The 22,011-nt window shown below is 46.7% G+C and overlaps 1 protein-coding gene across 1 annotated transcript in view; it reads right to left on the bottom strand.

Moving 5' to 3' along the window:
- EHD4 (EH domain containing 4) overlaps positions 1-22,011 on the bottom strand; it is an 86,815-nt gene that overhangs the window by 17,508 nt on the left and 47,296 nt on the right. The window contains exon 4 of the mRNA XM_019968588.2: positions 1,466-1,878. Within this exon, the coding sequence (XP_019824147.1) occupies positions 1,466-1,878 (413 nt within the window). The remainder of the gene's footprint in view (positions 1-1,465; positions 1,879-22,011) is intronic.

A 22,011-nucleotide genomic window follows, 5' to 3' on the forward strand; every position in this document is an offset into this window, starting at 1 on the left:
AGGCATGCAGGCAGTGAGGAGGGGCTGGACGGCTGGTCACCTGCACAGTCGGTCACCCTCAGTGGAGCCCTCCCTGCTCCCCACCCCAGCCAGGTCCCTTCTCAGAGCACAGTGTCTACACCTGGGCACTCACAGCTCACCATTCTGAAGAGGGGAGTTTGGCGCCTCCTCCTTCACCTGACTAGGCTGCCCAGCCCTGGCCTAGGGTGCTGTTGACCTTAGTAGGCAAAGTAATGGTCGACTCTAGAAGGCTGGCCTGTGGGCCCCTAGGCCAGAGCAGAAGCCCCTCGTGGTGCAGCAAGAGGAAGTGGGGATACGCAGGTTCTGCCATCAAAAGTTGAAGGAAAAATGAGGCCTCCTGACCAGGGATCTGGAGAGGCGGCCCAGGACTGCTTCTAGCAGAAAGGACAAGACCAAAGCAGAAGGCTAGACTGGAAGCCAGGAGGGCTGAATTTAGTTCTTTGTCACTAAAGACCTCTGGTTCCCAAACTTGATTGATCATCAGAATCACTGGGGGAGCTTTACACACACACACACAGACACACAGACTGACAGACACACATACACACACACACTCTACCCCCAATCAGAGGCTCTGGGGCAGGGCTTGGGAACTTACATTGCTTAAAGCTCCTGGGTGCTTCTGATGATCACTGGGACTAGATAAACTCTAGAGGCACTTATGGTATTAGGTGTTAGAGGACTATCATTTTATGAAATGTACATACAGTTTTTAAAGAACCTTTTTTTTTTTCTGTACTTTTTCTTAGAGGAGTCACACGCTCCCCCCTCTTCAGAGGCACAGCAAAATAGACTATGCTGTTAACACGAGGGTGGTCAGATCACTGCCCACCACCTGGAGGCACAGACTCCTGGGGCTGCTAAAAGGCTCAGCCATGAGGCTGGAGAGTGGGAACCACAGCCCAGAATGGGGATATGGTGTACCCCCTCCCGAAATGGCATAGTTGGTGAGCTGGGCTGAGCCAACCTCCTGTGGCCTCTCTGTGCCCTCGTGTGACGCAGGGCTCCATGCCTTAGGCACAGGGTGACAAGTGCTGGTCCCTCGGCACCCCAATGGTCCCACCAACGCCACCTTTCTCTGGTTCGGTGGGTTATCTTCCTGCCATCCTAACATAGCAGCAGCATCCAGGTGGTGAGTGCATGCATTTCCCCAAGTACCGGGTGCTACGTCAAGCACTCTGCAAGTCAGGTCACACAACCCTCCCAAGCACCCTGGGATGTGCTCTTACTAGTTCCAATTTATAGACTGAGTCAGGCTTGGAAAGGAGTCATTTGCCCAAGACCACAGAGGTAGGAGCCAGAATCTAAAGAAGATACTGATTGTCAGGCTTGCTTCATAACCCTTCCATGTCCTGTTCCCTGAGGCTCCTGGAGTAGAACCTCCGCCTGAGGTGCGTGTGGGAAGAGTCCCTGCCCAGGCTGCTGCTGGGGGTCTCCAGCTTACCTTGGCCAGCCGCGCTCGCTTGATGAGGTCATTGAGTTTGCGCACTGCCGCCTTCTGGGGAAGGCTCTGGATGTCTCTGAACAGGTCCTGGGCCTCGGCCTCGAAGAGCCTTCGGTTGTCAGTGTTCTGCAGGGGCTGCGTCCAGAAGGAGCCGATGTAGACGCGTAGCACCTCAGGTGTGTTAATGACCTTGCCCAGGGACCACATGAGGGCCCCATAGACTCGCATCAGCTGTTGTGTGTCCACTTGGTCGGCCTTGTTCAGCACTACACGGATCTTGTCGTCTTGGCCCCGGAAGGCCTTGATGGCCTCTGAGAACTCGTCCGAGATGTCCAGTTTGTGTGCATCGAAGAGCAGGATAATCCTGTCCACCCGCTCAGCGAACCACTGAAGGACCTGGCAGAAGTCATACCCTGTGGGGAGGGAAGGGGCAGGTCAGTGCGGCCGACTGCTACGGGGGCTCAGAACCACCTGGGTCTCCAGCAGCTGCCGAGGAGAGTGCCCCATCTTCAAGCTGGAGGAAGGGGAGGACTCATGATATGAAAATTGTTTCAAACGGGGCCCCCTGGGCTGGATGCATAGAGTTAACACTGGGGATGCTGGGAGTCCTTGCATGGGCCGTGCCAGGGGATACTGTGGTCACTCTAATTGGGCAATGCTTGCTTCCATATTTGTAATTTCTTTTAGCCCCCAGGAGTCTCTTGTTTCACCTAGTACGGTCTTTTGGTTTAATGGCAAAATTGAGTGATGGCCCTGAAAAAATACAGGCCATGGGTCAAAAGCTCTCAATTTCTACCAAAGTCTCACTTTTCTGAAAGTAGCAGAGCTGGAGAAGGAAGAAACCTAGTGGCCACCTGAAGTCTCATGGAGTGTACAGGAAGTACCACAAAAGGGAAATTTCCATCTATCTAAATTTAAGAGTGTTAAGGAGATCAGAGGTTGACCTGGCCAAAACCGTGACCTATATTTATCATTTGGACTATTTATATCTTACGTATGTTGTAAATATTTTTAAAATTGTGTTTCACAGCCATTCCATGAAATGGTCTCTTGCCAATTTCTTTCTAAAAATGACCAGACCCATGACAATTCTGTTTATTTTACCTTGGCTGTGTACCAACACACTCCAAATCACGCACCCAAATCAACACTCCTCTCGGCTTGTGGTCAAGGCTTTTGAGCATTTCTCAGGGAGGTAAGTCCCATGAGAAGCAAACAGAAGGGGCCAGCCTCCCGGGCTTATTTTTATTCTCAAGGCTGATTAGCTCTAGAATCAAGCCTCAAAGCAGTGCAGTCAGAACCCAAAAGGGATATTTCCTGACCCTACTTTTCACGCTCTTGCCTCTTTTTTTAGATCTGGAAAACTTTCAAACACATATAACAGTCTAGAGAATAATGTGATGAACATTGACGTGCCCAACCTGTACCTTTAAGAAATTTTCACTTGACCTTCTTTGCTTCAAATACTTAAAAAAAAATGAAGTGTAGTTTATTTAAATAACAAAATACCACATAGCGGCGAGGGTGAACTAGATTTTCACTTGTCAACACAGGCAAATCTCACACACACAAAAAATCAGTTTCAAAAGGACATGTATAGCATGATAACATTCACTTACAATGTTAAACGGAGAAGGCAATGACACCCCACTCCAGTACTCTTGCCTGGAAAATCCCATGGATGGAGGAGCCTGGTAGACTGCAGTCCATGGGGTCGCTAGGAGTCGGACACAACTGTATAACTTTCAAGTAGACAACCTGAGCGACTTCACTTTCACTTTTCACTTTCATGCACTGGAGAAGGAAATGGCAAGCCACTCCAGTGTTCCTGCCTGGAGAATCCTAGGGACGGGGGAGCCTGGTGGGCTGCCATCTCTGGGGTCACACAGAGTCAGACACGACTGAAGCGACTTAGCAGCAGCAGCAGCAGCAGCAGTACAATGTTAAAAAACAAAGTAACCTTTGGACATGTACTACAGCTCGAATACAAACATGTTACATGGGTTTGCAGATGCTGGTTGATTCTGGGGATGGAGGAAGCGAGGCCTCTAAAGTACATGAAGGCCTAAAGGAGAATGAGCTATTAGACAGAAATAAAGGGGGTCCATGGACTAAAGTTTCCATGAATTGAAGAACAGGTGTAAGAGGAGTAACTGGGCAAGCAAACTGGATTCAGATACATTTAAATAGGGACTTCCCTGGTAGTCCAGTGGTTGGGAATCTGCCTTCTAATGCAAGGGAGGGGGTTCGATCCTTGGTCGGGGAACTAAGATCCTACATGCCACAGGGCAATTAAGCCCAGGGGTCACAACTAGAGAGCCTCACAAGCTGCGACTACGGAGCCCATGCGCCACAGCTAGAGAAAGCCCACGTGCCACAATGAAGACCCAGCACAGCCAAAACTTGAAAAATAAAAAGATACATTTAAATAAAGAGAACATTCACGAAAGTGCTGAAGCCCTCCGTGACCCCCTCCCCAAGCCCTGTCCTCAACCTCCTCCCCAGAGGAAACCACAGTCCTGGATGCAGGGCTTTATGTCACCGCGCATGTGTGTATGCTGCCAGCTCAGGCCTTTCACTTCTCTTTTCTGTCTCACTGAGGGACTCCCTGATTCCCTGGGGGGAAAGGAGACCAAAGGCAGTTTCCAGAATGTGGGCTAGAGTTTTTCATTGCTGTCAGCAGCCAGTTTAGATCAGAGGAAAAGCGAAGACCTATGGAACAGGTCATAGCGTAGGATATGAAGATTCTGAGTTAACATTTCACTTGGTTCTGTCCCTGTGAGGCCAGAGCAAACCTCCTCCTAAGGTAATGTGGGTTCTGTCATTTGAGACTGACCTGTGTACCAGAAAGCCCAGATCCTGGGTAGGAGATGCTCAGTGGATGAAAGACGGCGCTGTTCCCTGGGGGCTGCGATGACGTTTTGAAGCCACCCACTGAAGGCCCTGTGTGTGGATTTACTTTTCCAATAGGGAGGATGGACTTGTCTCTCTGACCCAATGTCTCTCTCATTTGGTAACTGAAGGTTCATAAACAGATTGAAGAAAAGGCTGTGTCCGGCATGCACACTCGGGAGGACACCGGTTGTCCTTTGCTGAATGCTCTTCCTGTTGGATGGGGGTTAGCATGGGTTCCTTGGGGACCACAGATGCTGAAGGTGTGGTGGATAGTCTCTTGTGTCACTCGTTGGCAGGCTGGGGTACAGATAGGTGATTTAGAATCAGACAATCATCTCCTGGGCTTCCCAGGTGGTGCTAGTGATAAAGAGCCTGCCTGCCAATGCATGAGATGCAAGAGACGCGGGCTCAATTCCTGGGTCGAGAAGATCCCCTGGAGGAGGGCACGGCAACCCACTCAGTATTCTTGCCTGGAGAATCCCCATGTCCATGGGGTCGCAAAGAGTTGGACACGAGTGAAGTGACTTAGCATGCATGCAATCCTCTCCTACCAGAGGATGGTGTTGAATCTTAAGGGAATGATGCAAAGACACAGGGAAAATGAGAATTTATTTATGGGAGAGATGGCTGAATTTAGATGGTGATAGGACTTCCCTGGTGGCTCAGATGGTAAAGCGTCTGTCTACAATGCAGGAGACCCGGGTTCAAGCCCCAGGTTGGGAAGATCCCCTGGAGAAGGAAATGGCAATCCACTCCAGTACTACTGCCTGTAAGATCCCATGGACAGAGGAACCTGGTAGGCTACAGTTTATGGGGTCGCAAAGAGTCGGACACGACTGAGCGACTTCACTTCAGTGGCTTCCTAACCTAGTTTTTGAGCCCAGCTCTCCAGTCTTCCTATCCATTCTGTGAACAGCCTGATTTTCTGAAAACTCCTTTTCTGCTCAAGTTAGTTAGCTTCTTTGGTTTGCTACCAAGGACCATGATTGGTAAATAATCTATCTCCACATTTGAATATTTCCAAACTATGTATGCTTTTACAACCAGTGCCAAAAGAAACTTGCCACACCAATAGCTGTCACCTCCTCTGTATGTGAGCACAGTGTAAATTCAGCCATGCAGACTTGTCTCTCTTCCTCCATGGGCCGCCTGGGTTGACTGGTTGACCTCTACAGTAACATGTGTGTTTCAACTTTAATTTGGGTTCCTAAAAGTTATTTTAAAAAACACTTCGTTCCAATGCTTCAGTGAAATAAAAAGTTACTGGGAACAGAGCTGCCAGATCTAAGTGTGCTAAAGTGTAGCCAGTCCTCACCTCTGGAGGAAGAGGTGCATGTCTGTATTCTTTTGTTTTAAAGTCATGATGAAAGCTTGGTGAGGATTAAGCAGTATGGGTAGGTAGAAGTGCTTTGTTTGTCATTAAGAGGTGTAAAAGAACGGCTTGCCACATGTTAGGCAACACAATCAAAGGTGAAAAAAAAATCACTAAGTGTCTCAGAAGAAAGCAAAGAATTGTCAAAGCTGGGAGAAGTTGGTCTGCTCAATTTTTTCCTCACATGCAGTTGCTGTTATTGTTATTTTACCATTTTTAAGTGTACAGTTCAGTGGCATTAAGTGCATTCGTATTGTTGTGAACCATCACAACCATCCATCTCCAGAACTCTTTTCACCTTCCCAAACCGCAACTGTGCCCACTAAACAGTAACTGTTGATCCCTTCCTCCGTCTTCTGGGTTCCCAGAGCCCTTTGCTTGTTCTCCTATCAAATGACTTTACACAGTGGATTATAACCCGATGGATGTACAGGGTTCTCTCATTAGATAGTAAATTCTTTAACCGTAGGGACCATATCTTCCTCACAGTGGCACAAGTCAGTGATTATCAAAAGTGTGGGCTTTGGATTCAGGCTGCCTGGGATTCTAATCCTACCTCTACCACTTACTAATTTTGTGACCTGGGGCATGCTGCTTTATCTCTCTGTGTCTCATTTTTTCATCTGTAAAATGGGGCTAATACTGGTGTCCATATACTTCACGGGGCTGTGGAGTATATGGGTGAAGCATTTAGAATCATCTTGGCAGCTAAGTTCTCTAAAATGTTATGACCTGGTTATTTGAAAAATCCTTGCATCCAATTCCCAGTGCCTGGTGGGGGCAAAATAAAGATTTGCTGAAAGATGCCTGGCTGGGGTGAAGTACAGCCTGCAGCCATGGAGAAAATCAAATTTCCCTAATTAAACTGGGTAAAGATGACAATGCAGTGATGCTCGAGCCACGTGAATCAGTGCTCAGAAGATAGCTGATAAAATATACTGACTGAGCAGAGACTGCTCGTATTTTATGAATAGAGCCAGTGGCCTTTCCTCCCTTGCTTGTGAAACAGGGAGTTCTACCAGTTGGTCCTAAAGACCCCGCGTGCCAATTCACTTCTGTCAATCCAACTCTTTGCAACCCTGTGGACTGGAGTGGGTTGCCGTCCATTCCTCCAGGGGATCTTCCCAACCCAGGGGCTGAACCTGTGTCCTCTTATGTCTCCTCTGCTGGCAGGTGGGTTTTTACCACTAGTGCTACATGAGAAGCCCCTCGAAGACCCTGGGTTACTTCTAAAACAAGGCAATGATTCCAACCGCAGGATCCTCCTTGGCTTAACAAAGTCCTGTGCACACCTGTGCTGGCCAGGACAGCTCAGGGCAAACCTTGGTGCTCAGCAGGGGAGAGCAATGAACTCCCCTAGAGGTTCTGTCACAGAGGGCCGTCAGGGGCCTGTCACCCCTAGAGTGAGCCATGCTATACTAAGTAGGTCTGTGACGGCGTTACCCCTTAAAACAACGTTGAATACCAGTGGCCCTCAGACTGAACGTGCCCTCAGCTGCTGTTTTGTTTGGCCTACAGGGTGTCCTTATGTTCTGAGCTCACGGCCTTTGGTCTGGACAGCACTGTCCACCTGGTGCCAACTTCTGAGTGGAAACACTACAGCTCAGACTCTGCCTTAGAAACCCAACTCTGCCCTCCAGCCCTCCTGGGCTCCTGAGGGGCACTCCTAGCTGCCACTCTCCCCACCTCAAAGAACTGCATGGCGTTACTTCACAGGTGCCTCTCACTTGGGCTGGGAATGTCTGAGGGCGGGGGCCTCCCTATCCTGCTTCTCCAGCCCAGAAGCATGCTTGCCAACACAGCCCTCAGGAGTGCTTCCTGATGGACTCAATGTATTCTGTGGGAAAACGTTCAACGTTCCCTTTTTATTTTTTGGCCACGCTGCATGGCTTGCAGGATCTTAGTTCCCTGACCAGGGATCAAACCTAGGCCCTGTGCAGTCAAAGTGCAGAATCCTAACCATTGGATTGCCAGGGAATTCCCCTAAACTTCCCTGCCTTAAACAATTTCTCGAACATGTCTCTTTGGAAATCAAAAGTACATTAAACATCCTAGAATTTAATAAGACATTTCAAACACACAAAAAAGTTTTAAATGGATTAATTAATAATTATCAAGTTCCTAGGATGTGCTTGGAATTGCTGCTGAGGGACATGCTGCCATAAAATTGAGGCTGCTAGCTTTACCCAGAATAGCCCCAAACTGGAAATAATCCACATGTCCTTTGGTGGGTGAATGGCTAAACTGCATTGCGTCTATCAGTGGAATACTACTCAGCAATAAACGGGTGGGGCTACTGATGCATGCAACACACGGGTGAATCTCAGAAATATGCCAAGTGGGAGAAGCCAGGCATTAAAGAACACATAACTGTACAATTGCATTTACACTAAATTCTATAACAGACAAAGCTAAGCTCCAGTGACAGAGAGCAGATGAGCGGTTGCCTGGGACTGAAGATGGGACTGGGACTGACCACAAAGTGCCAAAATCAAAGACGGAACTTCTCAGGGTGATGTACAGTTTCTGTTTCTAGAAGATGGTGGTGGTTACACAAGAAACACGAGTACAGGAGTAAATCTGCAAATTCATCAAAACTCAGAAAGCTGTACAATTAGAGTGAGGGCATTGTAATGTACTGTACTTCAATAAAACTGACTTAAAAAGTAAAAATAAATATGAAAGAAAAAGAAAGGATGGACAGAAGGCTGCAAAGAAGAAAGAAAGGGAGAAGGGAAAAAAGGAAAAAAAATCCAAGGTTGCTGAACTTGTTTGAAGATATACATCTCCACACACTGCTGAGTGGACCAGGAAGTTGAAAGCTGTTCAAGGGAACTATGTCATGAATCTGGCCATGTATGCAGTTGGATTTAGCAACAGTTCCAACAGTCTTAACCACAAAAGTTAATGTAAAATTTGGCTTGTCCACTGAAACTTTGAGAGTCGTGAATTTCACAGTGTCTTGCCTCATGGCTGAGGTGCTTAAAGTCTTTCATCGTGACAGACCAGGGACGAGAGTACTCTGAGTTTATGAGAATCAGTTCCAGCTGCACAGAATGAAATAAGACCCAGGGCATACAGATCTGGGCATGTGAGTACACACCCCCAGGTGAGCATGCCTGTGGGTGTAGGGTATATACATGCACATGTATGAGTGTGTGTGGAGACCATAAAATTCAATATAATAATAGAACTGTCCCCACGGTACTCAATATATTTTAAATATGTTATCAGTCTATTATATATAGGAGCTTCCCAGGTGGTGCAGTTAGTAAAGAATCGCCTGCCAATGAAGGAGATGCAAGAGACGCAGGTTTGATCCCTGGGTCAGAAAGATCTCCTGGAGGACAAAACGGCAACCCACTCCAGTATTCTTGCCTGGAAAACGCCATGCACTGAGGAGCCTGGAGGGCGATAGGCTATGGGGACTATAGAGTTGCAAGAGTTGGACATGACTGAACACGTCCACAGATGTAGAAACCGAGGCTTAATGATTTTAGACACCTGCCCAAGGTTACACAGCCAGCAGGTAGTGGAACCTGAATTAAAACCAGGCCCCTAGAGGAGAGGTGCCGATGACAGACATTTCAATTCTGTAAGATGTTCCAGTGGAACTTGTAATAGTCTGGAACAAAAGAGAGGTGTAATCAGTTCAATTGTTTAAAAGTACAGCTTCTCTTTTTGCAAAAGGACCCCACAGCTATATGGCTTTTGGAGCTGGGAAAGAGACTTTGTCCTGTGGAAGATCCCAGCTTGGCATTCCTGGTTCCACATTCTGGGAACGAGGAGGAGGCAGGAAGGAAGGGGCCCTTTCCACCCAATCAGGGGGCTTCCGTCACAGCCCTGTGGAGACCACGGTCTCCGTCCTTGCTGACAAGCCTTACCAGGAAATGGCATATGAGGTCAGGACAGTGGCCCCAGGCTCAGGTAAACACAGGGCAGGCACCCCAAGGAAGCAAATTTGACTGACTATTTTTAATAGCACAACAGAAAAAAATGCTTCAGTTACTTCCCAAAGCCAAGTTTCCTATTACGTGAGTTTTAATCAAGACGTGTGTCAATGAAAGAATGCAAGATAATGGTTCTCTCTGCCCTTGCTGCTAGTGCCATTCTTGGGGTGGACAAGGCCCCCTGACCAGCCAGCCAAGCCCAGGACTTTGCCCAGAACTTCCCTTCTGCCTGGAGTGCCTTCCCTCTCTCCCATCTCCAACCACCCATGCCCTCAGGAGGCCTCCCCCACCCAAGTAGAGCAGCACGTCCCTGCCTCGCGAGAGGGTCTGTTCTCTGCCACAGCCTGTGCTCTAGATGAGACTGTCATCATCATGTCTGGAGTCCAAAAGCCCACTGCAGCACACCTGACACTCCCTAAATCCGTTCCCCTGTGATCTGTTCTCCAGCACCAGTGATTTTTCTTGTGGAGCACTTACTCTCTATAATGATATATTTATTTGGTGATTATGTGACAGAAACGCCAAAGGGAAACTTCACCCCTCATCTGTTCACCACTGTTCACCCAGGATCCACCACTGAGCAGAGTAGGTACTCAGTAAATCTATATCTAGTTTGTGCTAAGTCGCTTTAGTTGGGTCTCACTCTTTGGGACCCCATGGACTCAGAGAACCCCTCTGCCCATGGGGTTCTCCAGACAAGAATACTGGAGTGGGTCGCCATGTCTTTCTCCAGGGGATCCATTTATTCCCCTCCAAAATTAAAAACAAAACTACTGTATGATCCTGCAATCCTACTCCTGGGTATCTATCCAAAAGAATTTAAAACTGAGATCTTAAAGAGATGTTAGCACTCTCATGTTTACTGCTGCATAATCCACGTAGCTGAGATTTGGAGACAGCCTAAAAGCCCATTGGCAGATGAATGAATAGAACAAATGCGGTGTATATATACACTGGAATAATGTGTGACAAGGGTGAGCCCTGAGAACACTATACCAAGTGAAATAAGCCAGTCACAGAAGGACAAATACTGCATTATTTCACTTACATGAGGTGTCTAAAACAGACTTGGAATCATAGCGTGGACTGGTGACTGCCAGGGGCTGGGGTGAGGGGAAACTGCTAAGCAAAGGGCATAAAGCTTCAGTTATTACCTAGCGAAAGTGAAAGTTACTCAGTCGTGTCCGACTCTATGCAACCCCATGGACTATATACAGTCCATGGAATTCTCCAGGCCAGAATACTGTAGCCTTTCCCTTCTCCAGAGGATCTTCCCAACCTAGGGATCGAACCCAGGTCTCCTGCATTGCAGGCGGATTCTTTACCAGCTGAACCACAAGGAAAGATGAGTACATTCTAGAGAACTGCTATACAACCCTGTCTGTAGTTAACAATACTGTACACCTAAAAATTTAAGAGGGTAGATCACATGGTAAGTGTTCTTACCACAATAAAATGAAATAAATTTGGTTTAATGAAGTGAATTGCTTTAAATAAGAAGCATAACAATTTTTAGCAAGTCCAAGGGTTTAGTTGCTTAAATAGTGCTGTGAGTGTCTTAAAAAAGGGCTGTTACTAATTATAGGGAGTACAAATCATCTCAAAATAAACATCAGTTGTCTAAGGGGTCACTCAAGTATTAAATATATATTTTCAAAAATAGTCACTTCAGTTAACAATAACAGCTACTTCAATTAAACATGTGCAGGGAGTCCTTGTTTTGTTTCCAGGACGAGTTTACTTCGCAACTGGAAAAGGCTGTTTCTGAAAATGTTACTGGGGTTGGATGCAGAGTGACTGCTATAAATAAAGAATTGCAACAAATATTTACTGAGCTCTCTCAACATTCCTGCACTGTCAGGAGAGCTTCACATGAATATCATCCCCTGTAATCCTCACAGCAACCCCGTGAAGCATGTACTATTATTATCCCCCTTTACAGGGGCTTCTCTGGTAGCTCACATGGTAAAGAATCTGCCTACAATGCAGGAGACCTTGGTTTGACTTTTGGGTTGGGAAGATCCCCGGAGTAGGGAATGGCAACCCACTGCAGTATTCTTACCTGAAAAATCCCATGGACAGAGGAGCCTGGCAGGCTATGGTCCATGGGGTCACAAAGACTAGGACACGACTGAGCAACTAACACGTTCACGTTTACAGCTGAGGATACAGAGAGTCAGAGAGGTTAAACAACTTACCTGGGGTCATATAGCTATTTCCCAGGGGTGCCAGAATTCAAACCCAGGGATGACGATCCCAAAGCCTGTAATTTTACCCACTGCACTGTGCATACACCAGGATGGTGGGATTAGAGGTGATTTTTTTTTTTTTTTTTGGTGGGGTGATTTTTATTTTCTTCTTTTTGGTCTTCTAAAAAGTAGTTTTTAAGGGTTTTGTGATGAAAATATATTATTTTTGTAATAAGAAAAAAATAAATATGGACAAAATCACTGGTCCATATATAGACTGGGCTAGCAATATCATTTAGGAGGGCGTTCCCTTCCTTCTAAGGTCCGGATTTCTAGCACTTTCTAGCTTATCACCATCTCAGGAAACACAGGGAATGAAGTGATGCCTTTGTAAATACACAACTTGCTGTGAGCAGAGGCCGCCCCGCTTCACTAGGGTGAAGCAGCGGAACACACTGGGGTGGGGTGAGTAGAGACGCTGCTGCTGCTGCCCTCCCCGCCTCGCTTCTCTTCTCTAGCGGGCTTCCCCCTCCTCCCAGCTGACCAGACACACAGTGAGGCTGGGTGGGGTGGGGGTGGTCCAGGCTCCTGCTGGGTATTGGGGGAGCTGATATTAAACCCCTCCCTGGATCTAACAAGACTCTCTGAGAAGACGAATGCTGCAGCATCTCCATCTGCATGCTTGTGCTGTGCTATCATGTCCAACTCTCTGCAGCCCCATGGACTGCAGCCCACCATGCTCCTCTGTCCATGGGATTCTCCAGGCAAGAATACTGGAATGGATAGCCATTTCCTGCTCCAGGGAAACTTCCCAACCCAAGGATTGAACCCGAGGCTCCTGTGTCTTCTGCATTGGCAGGCAGGTTCTTTACCACTGAGCCATCAGTGGAGCCCCTACATCTGCATATAGCAGTCACCTTTTTGAGGAGGTTCAATGTGTATCCCCCTCAGTTTCCAGATGTTAATGGTAACCTCCTGGAGAATGTAACTGGCTACAAGAACAGCCCCACAGTTATAGAGTTCTCCACTGCCCTGTGCCTGGTCTGGCCACTAAACACACCACTATTTAAATTAAACCAAGGACCGAGCATGTTCTGGGATGGGCTTGGTGTTGTTTTTCCCCCAGCTCCTCTCCCCACTCCTCTCCCTTTGGGATTTAGTCCAATACCTTGTGAATTTATTTTTTGTGCCTGTTTCCTCCTAAAATAAACAAGCTAGCCCCACAGCCTGTCTCTCCTTCCTATGGGGGATGTTGTAAAGATAACGATGAGGCAGACAGTGCTGTGTGACCCCAAAGACCCCAGACATCATGGAATCACAGCACATGGGCGGACAGGAAACAGAGAAATGCTCCACTTGAACAGTCAGCACAGCGAACGAGGCTTCTCCTGGTCACGTGGCCAAGTCAAAGGGAAAATTGGGTTTCATATTTCACTTTCCATTCCAGGTGAAAAATTAGGTTAAGAAGCAGATCTGAGCCCTAGGAAAAGACAGCAGTAGTACCTGCCGTTGGAGGCTCTTTGCTAGAGAGAGATCTTGGTGAAAATCTATTAGGAAAAATCTACACGTCTTGGAGCTTGGATCAGCTGCTTCAGTGCCTGCTCTCAGTTTCTACATCTATCAGATGGCTCGGATGATCAATACGGATTCCTTCACATCGTAAAGATATATATGATGGTTCTGAACATTAAGCTTTTCTGAAACAAAAAGTCAGATTCTCAGGAAAATCAATTTAGTGCCTGTATAGAAGGTAGCATCAAGTTCTAGTATCAGCATAAGAATGTAAACCATCTGGATGGTTACAGGAATATTCAGTGACTACCTCTAGGGGATAAGATGAACAAGTAACATGTTTCATGTTACTATATTCATTTCACTGGACCCATGTGCTGTGGCATTTTGGGGCTGATTTGAAGGTCCTTGCATGTTTCCATAGGGGCAGTTAGTTGCCCTTCAAGAGTAATTTCCTTGTCATTTAATTCCAAACACTTCTGTACTGAAATAAATTAACAAAAGAAAAGTCACAGAATTTGAGACTTCCAAGGATACTGAAGAAGTCATCAGATTCAACCTTCTAATACTATGATTAATAGAATTCAGGAATTGAGTGTCACGCACACGGAAGTCGTCCCTTCCTCGCTCTCAAGTGGGCTTTGTGTACCTCAGGTGAGAAGGTCTCGTACAATATGTCTATAAATCAGGCAGAGGCAGTCTGTACTTGTACTGGGTTTTCTTGAGGCAAAATGCCAACGGTATACAGACTCCACCCAAGGATGATGAGGCCAAATACTTACAAGACTTCCACCTTGACAATGCATCTTGTCATTTTGTGGTTCAGAAGGACAAAGAAACAATGTTTCTTCACGTCATAATTTTCCACAGAGAAATGTTAAACCCAGAGGGTGACAACTTTGGATCAACAAATGACTTGCAAAGTGACCTCTGCCCTCAACCCCTGCCCTGCCCTGTTCCTTTTAAACATTCCCAGCGTTAAGTGAGTGTTCTGTGAACATGTGGACAACAGCCAGTCATGAAGATCAGCTCAAGCAACTAAGCTATCAGATAACCCACTCTGAAAGCCAAACCATTATTTGGAGATAGTTATTTCTGGATTTACGTCACAGATAGAAAGGCAGATCAAGCCAGTGGGGACCATGTGAATCCAAATTAGTGGTAGTGTTAGTGGCTCAGTCGTGTCTGACTCTTTGTGACCCCGTGGACTGTCGCCCACCAGGCTCCTCGCTCCGTGGAATTCTCCAGGCAAGAATACTGGAGTGGGTTGCCTTTTCTTTATCCAAGGGCTTTTCCCAGCCCAGGGATCTAACCTGGGTCTCCTACACCACAGGCAGATTCTTTACCATCTGAGCCACCAGGAAGATACACTTATTTTATTAAATCAGAGTTTGTGTATTTAATAGTTACCAACAGTATTTCAAAATGGTCAAATATTTCCAGAAAGGAACTTGAGAAGATTTGTAAATACGAAATATGCCATCCACCTGGCAGACAATGCAAAGATAAAGCGAAGATGAAAACAAAAATTGGTATTGCCCTAAACTGGGGAGGATGTGTGGAAGCAGGCACTTTTGTAATTGTTGGCCAGAATGTAAACAGGCACACCTTCTAGAGAGGCATTTGGGCGTCAGTTAACACAATAAAAAGACCACAGTTCCTTTTGATTCAGCAATGCCACTGCCAGGAGTGTATCTACAGTTCCATGATTGCACAGACTATATATACTTGCACTGTATATGCAAAGCTGTCTGTGTTCTGTGGCACTGTGTGTAACAGTGAAAGACTAGAAACAGCCTCAATGCCATCAATCCAAAGGACACCAGCTATTAATTCTGGCACAGCTCTATGATGGAATATGAAGGACACAGCTCTAAGGCTCCAACATGGATGTGCTCCAAGATTCACCAAGTGGAAAACTCTTAGTGTGGAGCAGTGAGCAGAGGACCCTCCCACTCACAGGAAGAGGCTGCGGCTCCTCTTTCTAGGAGAGGACCTGGGGATGTGGCTGTGATAGGTGTCCTTCACTGTTTAACTTCCTGTAACTTGACTTTTTCATCCTGACATGTACACACGTCCACACAGAATGGTGGTGCTTCTGAAGAGCGCTTCAGAAAGGCGACGTGGAATAAACGGGCTGACTTGTGCTTTCAACCATGATTTGGATTCAAACAGGATGGTTTTGAGAAAGAGACAAAAAAGAATCCAGGTGAACTGGCAGTTTCCACGGGAAACTGTATCATGGCCTATGTGGGAAATACCCCCAGATACCAGAAAGGGGATTATGGCAAAAAGAACTGGAAGAGTGACAAGAGCTGGGGCCCTCTCCACAAGAGGACACCCTCTCCGGTCACTCTCTGCAGTAGGTTCCCCAACATCATGCGCGGCTGCATTCTCCTTGTACTCCTTCCACAGCTCTCCTGTCAAGTCCAAATATTTCCTTTACCCTTCCTCTCCTTTTTCAGGTCCCTGGAAGCTCAAGGTACTTGTCTGCCTAAGTCCCAAGACTCAGCCACCACCCAGCTGACCAGGGATCCTGGTGGGTCTTTTGGGGACCACTCCAGCTCCATGAAATGAACAAGACCACCAGTTCTTCAACACCACTCTATGTCAAATGGCTTGTACATGTTATGTCACTTTATCTTCAAACAACTGGAGTGGGGGGTTTCCTCACTTTATACAGGTATAAACTGAGGCTCAGATGGTCCCACAGTGAGGTGGGGTGCTGGGATGTGAGCCCAAGTCAGTCTCATCCAGAGCCCACAGCAAAGGAAAACAAAGACTCCCTGAAAGCACCACTATTTTCAGTGCGTTTCCACTACACGCTTCAGAGCTAATGCCTATGGAGCACTTGGGTATTTGCACGATTATTCAGTTCTAACCCTGTGAGGGAAAGCACTTCTCTCATTTTATAGGGCAGGAAACTAAGTCTCACAAAGACAGAATAACTTGCCCCAGGTCACCCAGCTGGTCAGTGCCAGAGCCAGGGAAATGGAAAAAGTCCCTGGCCAGTGTTTACTACTTTTCCGCTTAGAATCCTGCATTTACAATCTACCTCTCCTACTCTCCAGCCCCCACAGGGACACAGTGACAGAGGAGAGACCTTTTGCACACATAACATTAGGGATGAAGTCTGTATAACAAGAATGTCCCCATTATAGCAGCGATGTTACTGAATATTTGAAAATACAAATGAGAGTTTTTAGAGCCTCTTGATGAAGATGAAAGAGGAGAGTGAAAAAGCTGACTTAAAACTCAACATTCAAAAAACTAAGATCATGGCATCTGGCCCCATCGCTTCATGGCAAATGGGAAAAGTGAGAGACTTTATTTTCTTGGGTTCCAAAATCACTGCAGACAGTGACTGCAGCCATGAAATTAAAAGATGCTTGCTCCTCGGAAGAAAACCTATGACAAACCTAGCCAGCATATTAAAAAGCAGAGACATCACTTTGCTGACAAAGGTCCAGAGAGTCAAAGCTATGGTTTTTCCAGTAGTCATGTACAGATGTTGAGAGTTGGACCATAAAGAAGGCTGAGTGCTGAAGAACTGATGCTTTTGAACTGTTGGAGAAGACTCTTGAGAGTCCCTTGGATAGCAAGGAGATCAAACCAGTCAATTCTAGAGGAAATCAATCCTGAATATTCACTGGGAGGACTGATGCTAAAGCTGCAGCTCCAATACTTTAGCCACCTGATGTGAAGAGCTGACTCATTGGAAAAGATCCTGATGCTGGGAAAGACTGAGGGCAGGAGGAGATGGGAGTGACAGAGGATGAAATGGTTGGATGGCATCATTGATTCAATGGACATGAGTTTGAGCGAACTCTGGGAGATGGTGAAGGACAGGGAAGCCTGGTGTGCTGCAGTCTGTGGGGTAGCAAAGAGTCAGACATGACTGAGTGACTGAACAACAACAACAAATTTTTCTCTGGAGGTTCCTAAAAATCTTAACTTCCATAGACGTCTAGAATAGTTTGGGGGTGCTCCTACGTGGAGTAAAGGAATAGGCAGAGGACAGCAGCGTTAGGCCAAGAGTCCCTATCAGATGCTCATGAGCCCAGAGTCACCCAGTTACCTGGTGGTCACTGTGAAGTGAAGCTACCGCTGGTCCCTGTCTAAGTCCTCACCTGGGAGGATGCTGGTCGGTCAGAGCCTTGCCCAGTGCTGTGCCGCCTCTCAGCCACCTAGAGGCCACCCCACACCATTTACATCCTCTGCCCTGTCCTTTCACACTGGCGACAGATGTGCAACAGAACTCAAGTCCATTTTGGTAGGTTTTCCAAGCTTGTGACTATTCATTTGGTTTGGGGTTGGCAAAGCACATAGGAGGGGCTTCCCGGGTGGCTCAGTGGTACAGAATCTGCCTTCAAGGCAGTAGACTCATGGATCTGATCCTTGGGTCGGGAGGATCCCCTGGAGAAGGAAATGGCAACCCACTCCAGTATTCTTGCCTGGGAAATCCCATAGACAGAGGAGCCTGGCAGGCTACAGTTGCAGTCGGACACAACTTATCGATCAGCAAAGCATATGGGAGGGGGCAGGCTCAGTGATACCCCAGATTCCTCAAAATGGGGACTTCCTATACCAGAAGGCCTGGACATGCAGGTTTTTCGGGTCCCACCCCAGATGCCCCCAATTGTAGTTGAGGCTGGGAAAGAGTCTTTTAACAAGTTCCCTGGAGCCTGAGAATCACAGCTCTAGGCTTCAGTGCATCATTTACAGGGCAGAAGGGGAGCAGAGGGGAGAGGGCACCTGAGAATGGGTATGACAGAAGAAACGAAAGGGCCAGCCTGGCATCGAGAGGAGAAAACCAACCAAACAAAGCCACAGAAACCGAGTGGCAGAGCCAGGCTGGACGACGAGAACTGCTGGCTGTTCACAGATTCTTCTGGGCACTCAAGAGAAGGCTGAAAAAGATAATCCTTCTGTTCTTCTCAAAATAAAATCTACATGTTTCCCTAAGGCCAGCAGCTTCTACCAGCAGGCCCTCCCAACCGCACTGCTTATCACCTCCAGGCCACTCCCTAGCCTCCAGCCTTCCCCGACCTGCCGGCTCCGTTTGGCGTTTGCCTGCAATGCCCTTCTCCCAACTCTCTGCCGGGCTAGTCCCTCCATTCTGTAGGTCTGAGCCAAAATGCTCCCTCCTCAGAGAGACCTCCCCTCACTACCCATCTAAAGTAGGACCACCTCCACTGTGGGACTCTGCGATTGTTTCCTTCACGTCTTCATGTCACCTCCATTTGTTCCGCATTTTATCTGCCACCCATCTATGCCAACCCCCCTCTACCCTCTCTATGCTTCAGGAAGCAGCAGCAGGTTCTATCTTGGTGCTGATAAGACTAAGTCACCTGACACATGGTACGTGGGGACACAGTGGACCAAGAGGACCTAGCAGAGCATGGTGCAGGGTGGACGTTCCACATAAGGAAGCCTCTTCCCCTTCCCACTGGCCCTTGGATGAGAACGCAGGGCAGTGTGTACTATGTTTCCTAAAGGCCACGATCAAAACCACTAAAGGAAAAAAACCCAGGAGATTTGCTGTGTGCAGGGGAAAGTGCCAATTATATGGAAACGTACCCAATGTAGTACCCTCCCCCAGTGCTGTCTTCTGTGTGTGTGAGACAGACAGACAGACAGACTGGCAGGGGTTGTTTCCCGGTTTATGTCAAAGCCCTCTATTGTTAACAGCCCATCTGAGAGTTGACTAGGCTTGGCTGGGTGGGTCTCGACTGGGATTTGTCATGAGGTGAAAGTCAGAAGGCAGCTGGGGCTGAAGATCAGAAGGCTCAGCTGGGCTGGTCGTTCACGACGGCTTTGCTCCCATCTCAGCTGGGCCAGTCGGAGGCAGTCTGAGACTCTTGGCCACCCCATGTGACAAGCTTGGGCTTCCCACACAATGTGGAGGTCTCAAGGCAGTTGGATTTCTTAGACAGTGGTTGGCTTCTCCAGAACACACATGCCAAGAGCTCTAGGTGGAAACTTCAAGGCTTCTTATAACTTGGGAGGTCATAAAGCATCAATTCCGCTGAATTCTACTGATCACAAGGTGAGCCAGAGGCCATTCCAGATTCAAGGGCATGAATACCGGAAGGCATGGGTGGGAAGGCATTGGTTGGCAGCAGTGGGAGCAAAAGGCATCTTTTGAGACCAGTTACCACATTTGCTGTAAAACTGTGGTCTTAATGTCTGTGTGCCTCAGTCTTCTCTCCTATGGAAGGGGATAACAGTTCCTATCTCACAGAACTTTTGCAAGGAGCAAATGAGTTTAAAAAATATGGAAAACACTTAACAATGCACCATGTGCCAGCTATTATCACTACTCACAAGAGTAAGGAGCAAATCTTTTCTCTGATTAATCTCTGTGTCCCAAGGTCTATGGAATATTTTATGATCATGGGTTGCTCTCTGTGTGAAGAGAAGCACCCAAATCTCCACTAAAAAAAAAAAAGTTGTTTTTCATTTAAACATCTAGGTAGGTTTAAAGTTTGGATAGAAGTAGCCCTTTCTCATGATCAAGTATGCATTTAAAATATCTACAGAAAGTAAAAATATCTTGCCGGGCTTAGTGAATGCCATTCTGAGTCACGGTGATGACGTGCTCACTTTAGGGGCAGAGGCAGCCACACGCGTAGTGTGGAATTTCCCGTGGCACCGGCGGAAACGGAACCCCGAATGTGTTTGTCAGCAAACTTCCCCAAAACAAAAAGAAACCAGGATTTCCTGCTGGAGGCCCAAGAAGCAAGTGATGTCCAGGACCTCACAACCCAACCTCAGACTGGCCTCAGCTCTGGCCAGAAAACAGGATCTGCCAACAAATTAGCGGTCGGCCCCAGGCCCTGGGGATGCACACTTTTCTATTATTGCCAAATTCCAACAAAGCTCAGAGACAAGTCATTGAGCTCAAGCTCTAAATATGAAAATGGCTTCATGATCTGAGCCTGTGGGCATACGTTCTACTCTACAGAATTCTCTTCCATGTCATCCTCTACCGCATATCCCTCAGTGTTCCCATTCAGCCTCCAGGATAAACCCAGCCAGCAGACACACACACTCCACCATATGCACAACTCACATTACTTTAAAGGCCCTGAGCTCAGACATCTTCCCGTTCTTACAACCTCTTCCTGCTGTCTGGACGGGAAGAACAATAGTAAGGGCAGACAGATTATCTGTCTGCTGACTGTGCACCAGACAGGTACTGTGGTAAGAGTGCCACATCACCTCACTTTATCCTCACCCCATCCTGAAAGGCCCTGATTTTGCTGGTTGGTGAACTCACCTGGAGCCCATATGATCAAGAAGAGCTACTTCATAAGGTCAGACATACGGATCAATGAAATAGAATTGAGAGTCCAGAAATAAACCTCCACATTTATACCCAACAGATTTTCAATAAGGATGCCAAGACAATTCAGTGGGGGAGAGTATTGTCTTTTCAACAAATGGTGCCAGGACAACTAGATATGTACATGCAAGAAAATCAAGCTTGACCCCAACCTCACACCATATATAAAAGTTAACTTAAAATGGAACAGTCACTTATTGTAAGCGCTAAAATTATAAACCTCTTAGAACAATAACAGGAGTAAGTTTTCATGAGTTTGGGTTAGGGCAAAAGCACAAGCAGTAAAAATTTAAATAGGTAAATTAGACTTCATTAAAATTACAAACTTGAATTTCTCAGACTATACCATAAAGAAAGTGAAAACCCAATCCAGAAAATGAGACAAAATGTTTGCAAATCATATGTTTGACTAGTACACGGGCCATACAGTAGTGTTAGTCACTCAGTGGTGTCCAACTCTGTGACCCCATGGACTGTAGCCCGCCAGGCTCCTCTGTCCACGATTCCAGGCAAGAATACTGGAGTGGGTTGCCATTCCTTTCTCTAAGGCATCTTTCCTACCCAGGGATCGAACCTGGGTCTCCCACATTGCAGGCAGATTCTTTACCACTGTGCCACCTAAAACTCAGCAATTAAAAGACGAAGAATCCAGTTAAAAAATGGGCAATGGCTCTGTACATACATTTCTCCAGAGAAGATACAGAAGTGCTAACAAAGTACATGAAAAGATGCTCAACATCATTAACCATTAGAGAAATGCAAATTGAAACACAGTGAAATACCACTTCATACCTACAAGCAGGGCTCTAAGCAAAATGATAGTGTTGACAAGGATGTGGAGAAATTGGAACCTTCATACACTACTGGTGGACACAGAAAATGATTCAGTCACTTTGGAAAACAATATGGCAGTTTTTCAAAACATTAACTACTGAGTTACCATATGATTAGGTGATTCTGCTTCTAGGTTTATATCCAAGAGAATTAAGAATGTATGTTTTCACAAACACTCATACATGAATGATCATAGCAGCATTATTCAAAATAGCCCCAAATGTGGGAAAAAACCCAAATGCCCATCAACTCTTGAATGATAAAATGTACAGCCATACAATGGAACACTATTCAACCATAAAAAGGAATGAGGCACTGTTCAACACAGATGGACCTTGAAAACATTATGCTATGTGAACAAAGCCAGACACAAGGGCCATATGCTGTATGATTCCATTTGTATGAAACGTTCAGAGGATGCAAATCCAGAGACAGAAAGTAGACTA

Source organism: Bos indicus, chromosome 10, assembly GCF_029378745.1.
Source record: "Bos indicus isolate NIAB-ARS_2022 breed Sahiwal x Tharparkar chromosome 10, NIAB-ARS_B.indTharparkar_mat_pri_1.0, whole genome shotgun sequence".
Classification (NCBI taxonomy): Eukaryota; Metazoa; Chordata; class Mammalia; order Artiodactyla; family Bovidae; genus Bos; species Bos indicus.